General features: G+C 37.9%; 1 protein-coding gene across 1 annotated transcript; it reads left to right on the top strand.

Moving 5' to 3' along the window:
• The first annotated feature begins 5,197 nt into the window (after positions 1-5,197).
• MMP27 (matrix metallopeptidase 27) lies at positions 5,198-17,297 on the top strand. The gene is made up of 10 exons (XM_037151890.2): positions 5,198-5,299; positions 6,137-6,375; positions 7,469-7,617; positions 7,710-7,838; positions 12,067-12,228; positions 12,409-12,529; positions 14,465-14,595; positions 15,302-15,461; positions 16,007-16,110; positions 17,056-17,297. Exons 1-10 carry the CDS (start codon positions 5,198-5,200, stop codon positions 17,295-17,297), a joined length of 1,539 nt encoding a protein of 512 aa, XP_037007785.2.
• The last annotated feature ends 288 nt before the right edge of the window (positions 17,298-17,585 follow it).

Genomic DNA, 17,585 nt, shown 5'->3' with positions numbered 1-17,585 from the left:
GTCAATTGTCGATAGATATGTATTTATTGCCATTTTATTGTTCATATTTTTTATCTTCTTAAAGAAGACTCTTTAACATTTCATCGAATACTGGTTTGGTGGTGGTAAACTCCTTTAGGTTTTTCTTGTTTGGGAAGATCTTTACCTGTCCTTCAATTCTAAATGATAGCTTTGTTGGGTAGGGTGATCTTGATGACAGGTCCTTCCTTTTCATCACTTTGAATATTTCTTGCAAATCCATTCTAACCTGCAAAGTTTCTTTTGAGAAATCAGCTAACCATCTTATGGGAACTCCCTGGTAGGTAATTAAGTGTTTCTGTTGCTTCTTTTAAGATTCTCTCTTTGTATTTAAGCTTTGGCATTTAAATTGTAATGTGTCTTAGTGTGGGCCTCTTTGGGTTCATCTTGTTTAGGACTCTGTGTACTTCCTGGACTTGTATGCCTATTTCTTCACCAAGTTAGAGAAGTTTTCTTTCATTATTTTTTCAAACAAGTTTCCAACTTTTTTTATCTCTCTCTCTCCTCCTCCCAGCACCCCCATAATGTGAATGTTGTTTTGCTTGAAATTGCCCCAGAAGCACCTTACACTATTCTCATCTTTTTAATTCTTTTTTTCTTGCTGTTCTAATTGGTTGCTTTTTACTTCCTTATATTCCACACCACTGATTTAATTCTTGGCTTCATCCACTCTATTGTTGATTCCCTGTAGATTGTTCTTTATTTCAAATAGTGTATCATTCATTTCTGACTGTATTTTTTATGCTATTGAGGTTCTCACTAAGTTCCTTGAGCATCCTTATAACCAATGTTTTGAACTCTGCATCTAGTAGATTGCTTGTCTCCATTTTGTTTAGTTTTTTTTTCCTGAAGTTTTTTTTTCCATTCTTTCATCTGAACCATGTTTTTTGTTTCCTCATTTTGGCAGCCTCCTTGTGTTTATTTCTATGTTTTAGGTAGAATGGTTATACCTCCCAGGCCTGGTAGAGTGGCCTAATGCAGTAACTGTCCTACAGGGCCCAGTGGCACAGCCTTCTCTCTCACCCAAGCTGGGTACTCAAGGTGCACCCACTGTGTGTGCTGTGTACACCTTCTTGTTGCAGTTGAACGATGATTGCTGTTGGCACAGTCAAAGTCAGTCACCAGTTGTGTTCTGTCTGGGGGCACGGAGCATAAGCTACAAAACAATATAAAGATGGCTGCTACTTGTGCTGGGCTTGGCGGTGCCCAGGCAAGTGCTGGGCCTGGGGCAACTTATCAAGTGGTATGGGACTCACTGAAGCCAGATGCTGCTTCTTTGAGAGAATTTAGGAAGATCTGAAACATGGGTCAAGATCAGCCATTTATATGGAAAAGCCCCCAGAAAGAGCTTGAGTGGGTCCAAAAGTTGGGTTGGGCTGGACATTGGGGTGGAATCACCAGTATAGGGCTAACAGTGTGAACCAGGTTGATGAGGTCTCAGATATGCCACCTACATGCCACCTCTGTGGCCCTGTGGAGGAAGGGCTCAGAAAACAAACAATGGCCTCTGCCAGCACCTCAGTCTGGGAGAAAGCTGCCCCCTCTAGCTCTTTCCCTGATGCCACACCTATAGTTCTTCCCTATATATCTCTGATGCTTTTTGATCTGCTACCCCATGCTAGAGCACAGAGGGAGTGAGTCTGAGTAAATATGTGCATAGGTCCTTTAAAAGGAGCTTCCTGAGACTCCAGTAGTTTCTGTCTTCCACAGCCTGAATTCTCACTGGTTTCTATACCCAGAAATTATGAGAACTTCTTTTCCTGGCATTGCATCCCTGGGCTATGGGGTCTGGCATGAGGCTGGGACTTCTCACTTCTGTGGTGTCCACCCCCAATTTTTAGTTGCCATATAAGAATGTGGAACCAGCTGGTTCTATGTCTCTGCCTCTCCTATTAGTCTTGATGTGGTTTCTTTTTTAATTCTGTAGTTAGATTCTTCTTTAATTCCATAGTCGTAGGACTTCCATTAAGCTCCATTCTGAATGATGGTTGTTCTACAGCTTAGTTATAATTTTGATGTGGTTGTGTGAGGAGGCAAGCCATATTGGCCTATGCTGCCATCTTGACCAAAAGTTCCAAGCCTTCTTATATACATTTTTAGATAAGAATGAGTGCATATTATTTCATATTTTTAATCATATTTTATAGTCACAGGAAGTGAATGCAAATATAAGATATATAAGGAATTTTTAAATATTCTTTTTTGCATAAAATATGCATAAAATACATAAAAATATGATTTTTAATCATATTTTATAGTCACAGGAAGTGAATGCAAATACAAGATATATAAGAAATTTTTTAAATATTCTTTTTTAGGTTTTTTTCTTGACAACATATAGTATTTTCTGGCTATTACATTGAAGTTTTATGCAGGTACAAGTGAGGTAAGAACCTAAGCTTAGAATTTATACACTAAGATTAATGTTTACTTTAGAGTTTTTTTTCCAAAGCAAAGCCCAACACTTCAGTGCAGTTATTTTATGTGGTCCAAAGATGCACAGTGAGGTAGCAAAGTTACTAAAACAGAGAAGGAACAAATGCCAATACAAGTGTGTGTTATCAGGTTTTTGTTACAGCAACTGGGGCTCAATTTCATCTGCACTGCCTGAGACGCCTGTAGCACACCAATCAAATGTTCGGATCTCCAGTGGAGAGAAGGCTGGAATGTTCATCTTTCAGTTCCTTTCCCCACTGCATGGCTCTTAAGCACTGACCTTTCAGGTCTATGCCATCTCAATGCCCGAGCAAGAAGCAGAAGAATATTCAGTATGAGCTTAAGGTTGGACTTTGTCAGAGCAAGATGAGCTACCCAAAGCTGTACTCTGTCACCACAACTAAAATCAGAGATGTGCCTAGGGGATGTGACATAGGGCAGCAGAGACATCATCTACATCTTTGTTGTTGGGAGATTAAAACAATGGGAATTTGAAGGAGTCTACCCTGGTGAAACTTACGAACCAAAGAAAAAAGGATTTACAGATATGCTGTAGAAATCTCAATGTGGCAGAGGCTGCTAGTTGCTTGCATTAATACAATTCTCCCCTTTCTTTGCTTCAGTAAGACCCCAATTTCACCTGCGGTAGCAATGCATCCAGTTTAAATAATATAGTTTATAGCCCCGCTAGATGTATCCGTGTGTTTAATTTCTTGCCAAAATGTGAAAGCAGAATATTGTATGGGCTCTGAAAGGAACCTGGGAATTTATTTTCTCTGCCTTCCCCTTCCTGCTGCCTGTAAGGAAGATACACTCACCAGAGCTTGAGAAGCCACATGGACCACAGCACTGCACTGAGAGTGATGGTTGTAGCAAGACAGATGTTGACTACATCCCTGAGGATGTGCGGTTGTCGTACAAGCCCTGGACAACCACCTCTGAACTTCTCCTATGTGAGAGAGAAATAAATTGTAATTGTTTTAATCATCTGTTATTTTGGGTTTTTCTATTGTATTCAACCAAATTCCATTCAAACTAATACATCACATGAAATGTCTGGAACCCAAGCCACTTCCAGGCAGTAAAGAATATCGATTGACAAGCTCTGCCCACATACACAAACTTCCCATCAGCTTCTTATCTCTCATTCTTAGACATATTTCACAACACAGCATCTCCAAGCATTTGAAAAAAAAGAAAAGCTTCTAATGTGGAAAATAGATGCTGAAAAGAAACTTTGAAGCAATAGAGACAATCAGGGAACAAAAATGCAATGTCAAAATTAAACTAAAAATATGTACTTAACATTCCCCCCAAATGAGGCCCATTTGCCTATTTTATATACAAAAACACTAATGAAGTGCAAAAAATAAAATAAATAAATGAAATGATGCTCAGAAACTAGAAGGAGTTCTTGGAATTTAAGAATATAGCTAAAATAAGAAACTCAGCAGGTGAGCTGGAAAGTAAAGTTGTTGTACATTAGTAAAAGATATATTAGAAACACAGAGCTTAAATCCAGAGGTCCAAGAGATATATTCCTGAAAGAGAGAGAGGAAAATGGGTGGGAAGTATCAAAGAAATAATATAAAGAAATTCCCTTGAATTGAAGTTTTCATAATGAAAGGGCCTACTTACTTTCCAGCAATGCTAGCACAAAAAGACCCATATTAAGACACATCATTATGAAATTTCAGAATATCTAGATAAAGAGATTTCTAAAGTTGTTCAGAAGAAAAGAAAAATATCAAGAATCAGAATAAAAGACTTCTCGATAACAATACTAGATTGTAGAAAAGAATGGAACAGTACCTTCAAAGTTCTTAGGGAAATTTATTTCCACCTGTAGTTCTATAGCCAGATATACTCACAATCAAATGTAGAGATGAAATAATAAAGATTCTAAACGTTCACTTTTTACACCCTTTCTTAGACCCTTCATCCCATCTACTATGGCTATCAGCACATATATTTGGTCCAATCAGGCCAAATTTCCTACAACTCATTTTTGCTGTGGTGCCTATTTCCTATGGCCTCCCTCCATTCTATGTCTTCTCCCTTCCTCTGTGAATCCAAATCCTACCTGATTTTCATGACCCACTGCAGGTCCCACCAGCTTAAACACTCAACTCAAGGTCACATCCATCAGCAGTGATCTGCCTGCCTTTTGGTTCTTATCAAGTCTTTAGAATCTTCACTGGGCATTTGCCACTTGCCTCCATTTCGTCTGGCGTTAGTCTCTGTATATGTCTGATTTCTCCACCAAGATTGTAATGGTATCATTCACACTTGCATTTACAGTGACAGGCAAATAGTAGGTGCTCAATAAACATTTGATGTTTACCCTAGTTAATCAGGGTAATCCAATTCCTGATTCAACTATCTTTTCAGGATACCATGCTACCCAAGATTTTTGGAGTTTCATTCAAAAACTTATTTTATAAACTCTCCAGAATTTATGGATAGGAAAACCGTCAGCTTTTCAAGGACAAAAGTGACTTGGAGACTGATTTCATATTATATTTAATTCAGGAACGAACGAAGGCTCTGTTTACTAAACAATTGCAGATCTTGATTGCAAAATCAATTCAACCTAAGAAGAAAATCATTTCATGACATTTTTCATGGCAAATGTCCTTTTCCTGTTATTAATTAAATGATGATACGAGCCAATTCATGCCACGTTTCACTATTATTTTCCAAATTCTTTGCAAGCAGAACCAGGATTCGACTGAAGAGAGGAATGAAGAACTTTCTGCTTCCTTTTATGCTCTTCATAATGATTTCTTCTACATTTCCTACAGACCAAAAAATGGAAGATGAAGAAAACATGCAACTGGCTCAGGTATTTGCTCAATAAATGTTATTAATGACTATCTATAAAAAATTCATTTTATCAATTGTCTTGGGACCTAAAATGACAGCAGATTCCTACAAGAGTCCTGAACTCTCTTGTGAGAAGGAGCTGCTTTTCATTCCCCTTGCTCTAAGGACATCAAAGAACTGTGTGAGAAGTGGAGAGTGAGCTTGTTGTGGGCAGAAAGGCAGGATTTACTATAACTTTAAGCAATGGTAATGAGTGAAAAGCTAGTGAGAGGAGGAAGGAGACAGGCCTGCAAAGAAATGGAGATCTACATAAAAGTATTTTAAGACCAGCCAGGAGGACTCTACTACAATTTGGATCCCCTCCTCCCTGTATGTATGAAAAATACATTTATCGCTTTGGAGATTCCCTCTAAAAATCAGTCTAGTTAGTTTGCCACACGTGGATAAATAATTACATTTGCCAGATGGTTAATCACCTATCTTTCTAGAATTTGTTTCAAGGAAACACCAAAAGTTAGTGTAATAGTAAAAATATGCAAACTATGTGACCATTTAACACATATAAGAAGCTCGATTTTTTTCGTGGAGGTTTGGAGTTTTAAGAGCTGCAGGGTTTAGCCAATTCTGGTGACACGTAGTTTAACTATTTCTTGGAAATTGAAAAACAAGGGTGATTCTTTCCTTTCGTCTTTTATTCCTCCTTTTCTTCCTTTCTCCCTTGCTCCTTCCTTATCCTCATTATTTATTTTCTTCCTCCTTCCCCACTGCCAAAAGGAATTTCACATGATTTTATTTTATGCTGAGATGGAAATTTGCTCCTCTGTAGTCTGTGCCTTTTTTTTGTCTTTTTGGTCAGGCATACCTCAATCAGTTCTACTCTCTTGAAATAGAAGGGAGTCATCTTGTTCAAGACATGAACAGGAGTCTCATAGATGGCAAAATTCAGGAAATGCAAGCATTTTTTGGATTGACAGTGACTGGAAAGCTGGATTCAAACACTCTTGAGATCATGAAGACACCCAGGTGTGGGGTTCCTGACGTGGGTCAGTATGGCTACACTCTCCCTGGGTGGTGGAAATACAACCTCACATACAGGTAATACTTCTGTCAACTTATTCCCCTTTAATCCCAAGGAACATGAACATAATCCTAAAAACCAAATATAATAATAGTTTATTTTACCACATCCTTCTATGTGCATGGGCACTTCATATATTTCATTTATTCATCCTCCCAACAAACTGTGGTTCAACCCCCACCATTATTACCATCTCGAACACAGAGAAACTGAAACCAAAGGTTATTCTCCATATACAGGATTACATAGTTCTTACCAGCGGACTGGCTCTGGTGGGTGTGCTCTAAATCTTCTAGCCTCTGCCACCTCAATAAAAGCTCAGGACCAGAAGCACTGCCAGCTGATTGCAGATGCTTGAAACTACAGACAAAGTGTGCTCAAGGGAAAAAGGGAAGACCTTAAAGATGTGTGTGAAGTTGTCAAATTTCAGATGGACCCCAGAGCGAAGTATGGAGTTTGTCTCCAGACATCTCAAAGAAAGGGGTTGGCTTATTGACGGGAAGAGGATGAAGTGTTTCTGTGAGCTGAGATAGAGTCAGTGACCTAGACCTTCACTCTAGACCCCTCCTGGCCGGCCCTAAAGTCCTTCTGAAAGCTCTTTCTTCATCTTATCGAGTCTTAGGAATTAAAATAAAAATAGGACTAGCAAGATAGGTAATGTAAACAAAAGGAAAATCTTTTCCTGAGTAACTAATTCTTTACGACTCCCAATTGAGACTCTTACCATATGACACATGCATAAGGTTGATTTCCACAAGCCATTTGAGAAAATATCGATTTTTAGAACACTTATAACACAGTCATACACACAGCAAATACATACATGAGATGAATGCTTTCCCATTTAGGATATGATCCTAGGGAAGTCATTTAATGTCTTCGAGCCTCATATATTAAAGTGTTATATACTATCTGATTAATAGGACAGATGAGAGAATTTTAAAAGTACTTTATTTAAATAGTAAAGTATTATACAAATGTAAGTATAGCACCATACTAAAAGTTAATGCATCATATGATTCATTAGATAGAAATTATTTTGATTTTGCAGAATGTGTATATGCATGCATGTATAACCAGCAACTGACATATCTTTTGTTAATTATTAAGAATTGTGAACTACACTCCAGATATGGCACGAGCTGATGTGGATGAGGCTATCCAAAAAGGATTAGAAGTGTGGAGTAAAGTTACTCCACTCACATTCACCAAGATTTCCAAGGGGATTGCTGATATTATGATTGCATTTAGGACCCGAGGTAAGGTTTAAAATAGAGAAAAAAATAATGCTATTTTCACCTCAAGGGCTTTGAAGAAGTTGACCTTTTCCCCCGTATGACTTGTGTCTCAGTTCATGGCTGGTGTCCTCGTTATTTTGATGGCCCATTGGGAGTCCTTGGCCATGCTTTTCCTCCTGGTCTTGGTCTGGGTGGAGACACTCACTTCGATGAGGATGAAAATTGGACCAAGGATGGAGCAGGTGAGCCCAATATTCTTTATGAACAAAATCATAATAGTCTAAAGAGTTCTTGAAAAAGATATCTCTGAAATTAGTTGCCTTTTACTGCCCAACTTTCCACAATTTTTCATAATCTAAGATGACTAATGAAAGTGTTCAATATCTGTTCAGACAATTGCTTGTCAAATTCAGAGTCTTATCCACACAACACTCTTATAAAGTTGCTAATCTTGTTATGATCAGAACATTCTTCACTTACTCATATTTGTTCATACACCCACAATGCCTGAAGGTTCACTAAGCGTCTGGAATTATGAAGATGTAGTAGGAAACATAGGGTTGTACTAGAGAAGTTCCAGTCCTTCAGAGGTTCATGATCTTGTGTGGTATATAAGGCCTAGATGCATATACCACCATACAAGGCAGAACATGGTGTGTGCTGTACCAATGGTAGAAGTCATCTGTGGGTGAGAATTATAAGAGGCTTTTAATGAGGTGGTATTTTTGAGTTAGTGACTGAAGAATGGTGTGTGAGTTCATGGCCCATAGAAGGTCTATTTACAAGCGTGAACTTCCTCTTCTAACTCTTGCCCATATGCTAAGGAATTGGATCCTATTCTTTACATTTGATCCATTTTTTCAGACCAACTTGTTGATTTTATTTCTCTTAAAGGGCCTGCCTGGCACTAAAATAAGAGATATTTTATTACTGTACTTTTTCAATAAAAACAGAACTTTACTACATGAAAAGTATGTGCATCAAACAAAGGAGCTCAGTAGACACTCAGATTCTTCTTGCTCTTTTTTTTTTTCTAACACTGACAACAGTCATCTTGGGTTTGGTATCTGGTGTCCAGAGTCCTAGGAAAGCAGAGGCTGTGGCTTTGCTGATGGCTGGTATACAGGCTCACTTCAGCCCCGAGCAACTAACTGCAGATAGTTTGTATGCCCATTTCACAGTTTCTGCAAAACTGAAAGCCAGTGACTCAATATGGTTCATGGCCTCTCACTGTTAAGTCTGAACATGTGATACAGTTGTTTTTCCAAGTGTTAGTGAACAAGGTGGGTAAATAAGTCAGTACTTGGCCAGACTTCAGGAATCAGGGGAAGTCTTGAGTTGGTTGCTGTCATTGCCACGTAGGTTAGCATCACAGACAAGAGGAAGAAGGAAGTAGGGTGTCACCATCACCCAAATAACAGAGGAGTTGAGTAGATCATGTTCGTTATATATCTTCTGCTGAGACATGTCCCAATATTTCTTTGGACTTGGCCCAAAGGCAGTGTGGATATGTTCAATCAGGAAGTTATAGGAAATATTCTAGTACGTGCTAAAATCAGGATGCCTCTCTGTGCTTGGTCAGGATTTACTTTTTTATATCTATAAGTAGAGATTAGTCAAAGATTTCACTTTGACTGATTCTTTTCATCTCTATTAAATTCAATATTAAGTAGTAATTGCATTACCGACACTGCTATAAGCCCTCTGCCAAGAGGGATGTATGGGGTGGATTATTAAAAAGTCCAAAGAGTTCTGAGCACCAAGTTGGCAAAATTTGCTTGAGCAAGGCAGGGGATGAATAGAGCCCTCCACCAAGTTCTGGTGTATAACCAAGAAGCAGTATTCAAATGGGTTATCTTCTTACTGCTTTATTACTTTCCTCAAGGTATAAATTGTAGGCTCCAACAACACCCAGTTGTATGACTCTTAGCTCACTGACATAAAAGGGAAGTTGTCTTCCCATTCTCTAATAAATCAAACAGGCAAAAAAACCCTCAAGAAATGTGATCTCCAATCACATTGGGTGTTTTTAATAGAAAATTTGGCTATCGTGTATGATACACGATTACCTCCTTTATCGGAATATGCAGGCTCTCTCTGTGGAAGGGGCACAAAAGTCTTAGTGTAACTGGCTTAAAAGCAATAGATGATGATCATCTGCCAATCCCACTGCTTCCTAAGGGAGGTACAAGTCATTGCATGGTGGTAGCAGAAGGGTTTGAGTTCATATAGAGATTTTCCCAAGATTCTCCCAAAGCAAGGCCCATATGTGAACATGTATGTGCTATACATACACACACATGCACTGAACAACTGAAGCAGTCCTTTGAGATGATACCAATGCACAGTGTTTGTGATGTGGAAAGAGCAACAGTATGTGGTTTGACAGACCTTGGTTTCTTTCAAGGCTTCCAATTTACTATCTGAGGGACCCTGGGCAAATCAGCCAATTTTCTTACACTCTGTTTCTTTATCTGTAAAATAAAGCTAATAATGCCATTCCTGCTGAAAGATGACACAAGTACCTGTAATAAACCCTGCAAAGCACTTGCCCATAGTGGACATTCAAAAGGTGTTTGACATTGATGATTATGTTGGTGACTGTTAGTATTGATGATAATGATGATTAGAGTGATTTCAAGGCACAGAAAAAATATTCACAAAGGCACCAATGTATAAAGCAACATTTATCTAGTCACGCTTCCAAGAAGACAGAGATATTATCTTTTCCCTACAGTATCTTATGTCCTGTAACATTTTCAGCACATGATAGATGCTCTGCAAATATTTGGTAAGTGAAGTTATTTAACATTCCTTTACTCAATATCCTCTCTGACCCGGGCCCTGTGATAGAAATGAAGTACACAATAGTGTATAAGACATAGAGCTTGACCCCCAGGGGTTAACTATCTAGGGGGAACACACTATCAAATGGCAATTCAAATCAGATGATCAATACTGGGATAAAGGAAACTGTGGAAATGTAATAGAAGCACATCAAATAAATCCCACCCAAATACAGGTAAAGAGGTCAGAGGAGGAAGGGATGCCCAATCTGAGACCTGAAGGCCAAGCAAGAACTCAGAAGGCACAGGGGAGTAAAGCGTGTTCTGGACAGTAGAATTCAAGCAACTGAAGAATTAGAATTGCAGTGGAAGGGAAGGCTAAACAGTGAATAGGATTCAGATTATGGAGGATATTGAAGGAAAGGATAAAGGTTTGGGCTTCACTTAGATGACCTGAATTTTAATTATTTTTTCACAGTTGTTTGTCTCATCCCTTTTCCAAAAGCACACCCAGTGATATTACCAGCCAGACACGGGAAAGTCAAGAGCAGAAAAGTGTAAAAGACCATGCAGTAATCCTTTGCCATTCCATGTTTATTTCATGCAAACATACTGGACAAGTCTCCATCATGAAAGGCTTGGCCTTCTCCTTAGGATCCATAGGCTTAGGTGCGAGTCCAAGAATGATCTCTAATATTTAGAACGTTAAGGACTAATGAGAGACAGAGAAATAAAAAGACAATTCCACCATGCGTAGTAAGACTTCTGGTGTGGGGAAGTACAGGGTACTATGGTCTTATATAAGGGGTACATCTAACCATTCTGTCATCCAAATAAATACCTGGATATCTAGCAACTATTAGTAAGTGCCCACCGTTGATAAGAAGATTAGCAGTCACTAGGAATAAAAGATGGTTAAGACATACTCACTCTACTGAAAGGTGCACATCTTGGTAAAAGAAATAGACAAATGCAGTCCCTTAATGTGCTATGATACAATTAGGCACTGAGTCTATGGAAGCCCAGAGAGGTGCACTTTACTCAAACTGGAGAGGATCTAGTCAAATAAGGGAAGTCTCATGAAGGAGATGACTGCAGAGGAAATTCCTGAGGAATAAGTAGGATAACTAGGTAGAAAGGGGGCAGAAGAGGTGACATTCTAAGCAGAAGGGATGGAGATATTAAGACATTAAGTTTATAACAAACATGGCATAAATGAGAAATGCAACTGATTGAGTACAGGTGGCTCATTGAATATAAAAATAAAATACAGGCCTAGAAAAAATGCAGGAACTAGGTCATGAAAGGCTACCTTAAGGTATTTGGACTTTATCCCACAGCCAATGGAGAGCCTCTGAAGAATATAAATAGAAGAACCATCACATACTGCATAGCCTAGCAATAACCAAAGCTGGCAATTTCAACTTTTTTTAGTACTATCCATTTCTGAGACAATCGTTTTCTACCATTTTCTTACTCTGGGTTATAGTTCTCCATGATATGACTAATGCCACTGATTAGTGTTGAAATATTTCCCATATAAATGATGATGCGTATGTTACAACAATTCTCTGCTGCATGGCAAGCCTTTTTTTCTTTTCCTTTAGTTAATTCATAACCTTAATTCATAACCATTCTCCTGTTGAGTGACTCATGTACACCTGTTCTGCCTGTTTTTGTTAAGGATTCAACTTATTCCTTGTGGCTGCTCATGAATTTGGTCATGCTCTGGGGCTCTCTCACTCCAATGATCAAACAGCTCTGATGTTCCCAAATTATGTCTCCCTGGATCCTAGAAAATTCTCACTTTCTCAGGATGATATCAATGGAATCCAGTCCATCTATGGTGAGCAACATCATAAATCTGAACACAGGTGAACTAAATAGGAAAGTTTCTAGATGGAAGTTGAGAAAATCACTTCTTGAACTATCATCATGAAGAAAATACTCACTTGGGTAAGATCCTACTGCAGGTATTTCCACAAGTCTTCTTTAATTCACTGCAGTATTTCTTTTCTCATCAAAGGAGGTCTACCAAAGACACCTGCTAAGCCAAAGGAACCCACTGTACCTCATGCCTGTGACCCTGATTTGACTTTTGATGCTATCACCACTTTCCGCAGAGAAGTTATGTTCTTTAAAGGCAGGTAAACCTAGTCACTTAAATACCTTAACTTCCTACGAAGGATTTTCCTTTCAAGAGATTTAGTGATAAAGAGGGAGTCATGAGGATGGTGAGAATGTGTGCCTTTTATTTTTCATTTTATAACTGCCCATACTGTTTGAATATTTTGCTATGTGCATATATCTATTACTTATTTGATAAATTGATTTTTAAATGTTTTCAAGCAAATTTTTAAACCTCCACTGGAAGTCAACTTCCAGTGACTTTTTGGCCAAAATAATACACCAAACCAGTGGTGCATTAGAGCTGACTTATACCATTTCAGAATCCAATTGTTAAGTTTTCAGAATTTTGTAAACCAGTTCACATCAATTTGGTAGCTTGAAAGTGGCCATAGTTAGAGTACACCCTGCAAATCATAAAATTATAAAAATTAGGTCTTTCTCCTACCAAAGAGAGCCTGACATTAAACACACATCAGCAGACCATTCCTTAATGTCACATCAGTAAAGTGTTAGCGGTAGCAGGAAATCTCTTCTTTACCATGTATAATTTATTGGACTTAAATTGCAGCATACTATGTCAGTTATATATACCATGACCATGTTTTTTATGACAAAGTATCAAGATGTACTCCATCTAACAAGACATAGGGACAAAAGGGAAGAATATTTTAAATCAGACTCCTTCCACCCATGAATATACAGCACTGTAATGGCATGGTCCTAAGAGCAGAGGTGAGGGCCACTTGTCAGGGGAGGTTTGCCAGCATGGGAAGGGAATAAAATACAAGGATTTTTCAAGTTTCATTCATAGATTCAGAACTTTGCAGAAGGGTAAATATGTGGAAATAGTTTGCCATGCTCATAATAATAGTTCTTCATTCTAGCAAATATCAGCCCCAATATCCCAGTTCTGAGAATGCTTGGTGTTGGCATAGAATGTTGGGTATTTCTCCTTTGGCAAAAAACAGGCCATTGAGCACTCCAAGTTAGGTAGTAGGTGAATTAAGACCCCCAAAACATTGAGTACTATGAAATTTCCATGGATAGTTTGATACTGGAAGTTCCTGAGAGAATGGGAATAAAGCATGTCCTGACCTTGGTAGTCCAAAGGGTGGAACTGAAGAACTGAATTCACAGCCACTCAAATTTACTGAGGGAAATTGTATTAATGATCTAAACTATTTCAGGAAAATAACCCACTAGATAAATACAAGCCTTAGTTTACAATGTTTTCGTTGACATTTATATATATATTAACTGTCCGGAAAAAGCCCAACCATTGTTAATATGACGAGAATGGACTGCACAACATCAATGTAACCTGACAGCCAAGGAGAGTGGACTGCAATGCACATGCGTGTTCAGTGACTACTTCATGGTACTAGTCAGTGGAGGCAGTAGATACCATTGAGTGAGCGTGTGTACTGTGTGCCTGTCACATTCAACCTGATCGAGTGAGTAGAGCAACAAATCTGCACCAGATTTTTAGTTAAGCTTGAACATTCTTCCCCGGAAACTATTGGATGATTCAGAAGGCTGCAGCTGTGGGAACTGGTCACTGTCAGCTTCATCCTGACAATGCACCCACTCATACATCACGTCTTTTGCAGAGTTTTTGGCAAAACATCAAATCACCCAGGTGACTCAGTCCCCCTACAGCCCATATTTGGTGCCATGTGACTGCTGGCTTTGCTCAAAACTAAAATCACCTTTGAAAGGGAAGAAATTTCAGACTGTTGATGAGATTCAGGAAAATATGACAAGGCAGCTGATGGTGATTGGAAGAACTGTGTGAGACCCCAACATATCCACTTTGGAGGGGACTGAGGCATCACTGTTCTATGTACAGTGTTTCTTGTGTCTTGTGTCTCTTCCATAGTTCATGGCTGGATACTTTCTGGGCAAACCTCATATATATTCTGTGTTTATTAAGTGTTTTTTATTTGACACAGGCACCTGTGGAGGATCTATTGTGATATCAGTGATGTTGAATTTGAATTAATCTCATCATTCTGGCCATCTCTACCAGCTGATATTCAAGCTGCATATGAGAACCCTAAAGATAAGATTCTGGTTTTTAAAGGTAACTTTTCCCATAGTGACTCCCCCACCCCCTATGAATGCCTGAACTTAGGTTTCTGTCACGAAGAATAACTATCTAGGGATTCCCTGTTGCTGCGGAGATAAATACATTGTAATTGCACAGGAGCTTTAAAAAATCTGCATAAATCAGTATGACAGAAATTAAAATACAGTCTTTTTTCTGCCAAGTAAAGGTAATCCATGTCTTTTCTATATTCAATTTTTACTAAGGTTGTCAAATTTGGCAAATAAAAGCACAGGATACTTTGAATTTCAAATAAGTAACAAATAATTTTAGTATAAGTGTGTACTGCAATATTTTTGGATATACTTATATCCTGAAGTTCATTATTGTTTATTTGAAATTCAAATTTAACTCGCACCTTAAATCTAATCTAGCAACCTTATTTTTTACAAGGATTTCATCAGATTACTTATCGTTGAGAACACTTTGGTGCTGAAATTTAGGAGATCATGTCCAAACACCCTGACTGTTTTGTCAGAGTTAGAAAGGCAACCAATACAGTGAACCCAACTGACATGGGTATGCATTCTATTAACTATAGGTATATTATTTGTGCAATATTAATGATACAAGCAGCTAAAGAAAGTGGCTAAAATAAATGGAAATATAAGATTACTAAATCTTAAGCATTATACCTGAAAGGAAGTAAGCATCGTAAGATAATCACCCTCTCTCCTCCTAGATGACAATTTCTGGATGATCAGAGGATATGCTGTTTTACCAGATCACCCCAAATCCATCTATACGCTTGGCTTTCCAAGATATGTGAAGAAAATTGATGCAGCTGTCTGTGACCACAACACAAGAAAAACCTATTTCTTTGTGGGCATTTGGTGCTGGAGGTAAGGTTACAGACAATTGACCCCTTCATTTTATTCTGGAGAAAAATATTCACATAGCATCACTTTAGCATAGACAAAAATAAAACTAACCTATTGTTTTCTTAAAGTGAATTATGTTGAAGGCAATTTCAGGTGGATGGCATTCATCAAACAAAAGAATGTGAGTCCAAAGATCTTTCTCCCACTTAAAAAATAAAAATGATATAAAATCATAAAGCTGGTGATGTCAACCAACTTTCCGGCAACACAAAGATATTGAATCAAAATCTATGGAAGCTCCAAGCTGAGACCTTATTTGAACATTTCCTCAAAATACCATCACTCTGACAAATGACGTAGCATTTCATTCCATTAATTCTTGTTTCAAGACTCTGTAAGTGATTCAACCAAACATAATCTTTGCCACATTTTTTATTATTAATGCAATTAGTTTTTTCCACTAGGCCTCTTTTTTCCACAGAGCTGCCTGACTTCAAGTTGGGCAGTAGGTGCATTAAGCCCCCGAAACAAAGAATCTCCACAAATGTTCATATCCATGTGTCCAGGTATGATGAAGTGACCCAAACCATGGACAAAGGGTACCCTCGGAGGCTGGTAAAATGCTTCCCAGGAATTGGTCTCCGAGTCGATGCTGCTTTCCAGCATAAAGGTAAGCATCAAGGCCTTAAACTCTTAGGATACTCAGAAAACTTTACTGGCAGTTAAAGGCAGCACAAAATCTTAAAGGTTGCCATTTTAACATAATTTTACTACTCTTGGGTACATATAATAATAAACTTTAACCCTGTAGGCATCATCACACAATGAATTAGTAATTTCTGAATTATGTTTTCTGTTATACCATTTCAAGCTTCTGTGAAAAGAACCAAAATTCATTTTACTTATCGTTGATCTGAGACACCCCTCCAAAAGTTTTAAGCATGAAAATTGACTGAGTTTATAAACTGAACAGTGATTCTCAAACTATAAGGTATATAGTTTAATATGTGCAGCTTAGGGTTTGTGTGTGAAACTAAAAATTCTTCCGTCTTTCTGAGGCAGTGGTACTGTGGCTAATATCCAGGTATCTACAGTCTTAAAAGAACCTCAGGCAATTTAATGTACTAGTCCAGCTACTATTATCTTCAAAGATCAAGACCTAGACCATGGAGTAAACAGAAGTCTAAAAATGTTTTTGAGTGACACCATTTTTTATTCCAATAATGTCTAACATAGAACCACAGCCCCTAACATAGATGAAGTAAAACAGATCTAAGGAAATGAGGATAAAAACCCCAAGTCCATACCCACAAAGGCCTTCTTCTTCCCTGAGACATTCTATTAACACAAAGTTTGAAAACCTCTGGCATAACCACAGTCTGGCTAGAAAGGTAGGCAGTAAGCCCTTTGAAATTCATGTTTCATACCTTAGCTTCTTCATCAGGGAAATAAAAGTAATTATATTTTTATGTGATAGTGATAAAGTGAAATGTATACAATTATACATTCTTCTCTGTATAATATTCAATTATTTTATTCTGCATTCATAAAATTAAAAAGTAAGGAACCATGGTATATTTGTGCGAGATAACTAATCATGATTCTCTCTCTCTAGGATTCTTCTACTTCTTCCGTAGATCAAAGCAATTTGAATATGATCCTAAGGCAAAGAATATTACCCGAGTGATGAAAATCAATACTTGGCTTCGATGTAAACAACCATTGAATTCATCATTTGATATTAATACCAGTGAGGAAAAAATATATTCAAGAGGAGTGGAAATGTTTTATTATAAGAACTTAAAGTTGCTTATTTTCAGTATTGCTCATATGCTGAAAGAAATCTATAGTTATTAATAAATTCATAGACCTAAAAAAAAAGAACCTCAAGAGGTTCTTTTAATCTAAACTCTGTTTCAAAGTAGGTTAAAGCAATTCTTTAACGTCAGGTTGCCAGTCCTGGTAGTAAATATCCATTGGATGAAGATTTAATAGCCATTTTGAGGTGCCTGATTCTTTTTACAGGAAGTTACTGTATATATAAACAAAATTTTCACTGTACTTTAAGCCTATTTTATACTTGTGGACTTGGAGAAATATGCCATTTGTCTTACAATAGCTAAACACTGAAGACATTTATTAAAC

The sequence above is a fragment of the Artibeus jamaicensis genome, unplaced genomic scaffold (genome assembly GCF_021234435.1).
Source record: "Artibeus jamaicensis isolate MK-2021 breed Jamaican fruit bat unplaced genomic scaffold, CSHL_Jam_final contig_585, whole genome shotgun sequence".
NCBI classification, from domain to species: domain Eukaryota; kingdom Metazoa; phylum Chordata; class Mammalia; order Chiroptera; family Phyllostomidae; genus Artibeus; species Artibeus jamaicensis.
The sequence above is the reverse complement of the archived record's forward strand: the minus strand, read 5'-3'. Positions and strand labels throughout refer to the sequence as shown.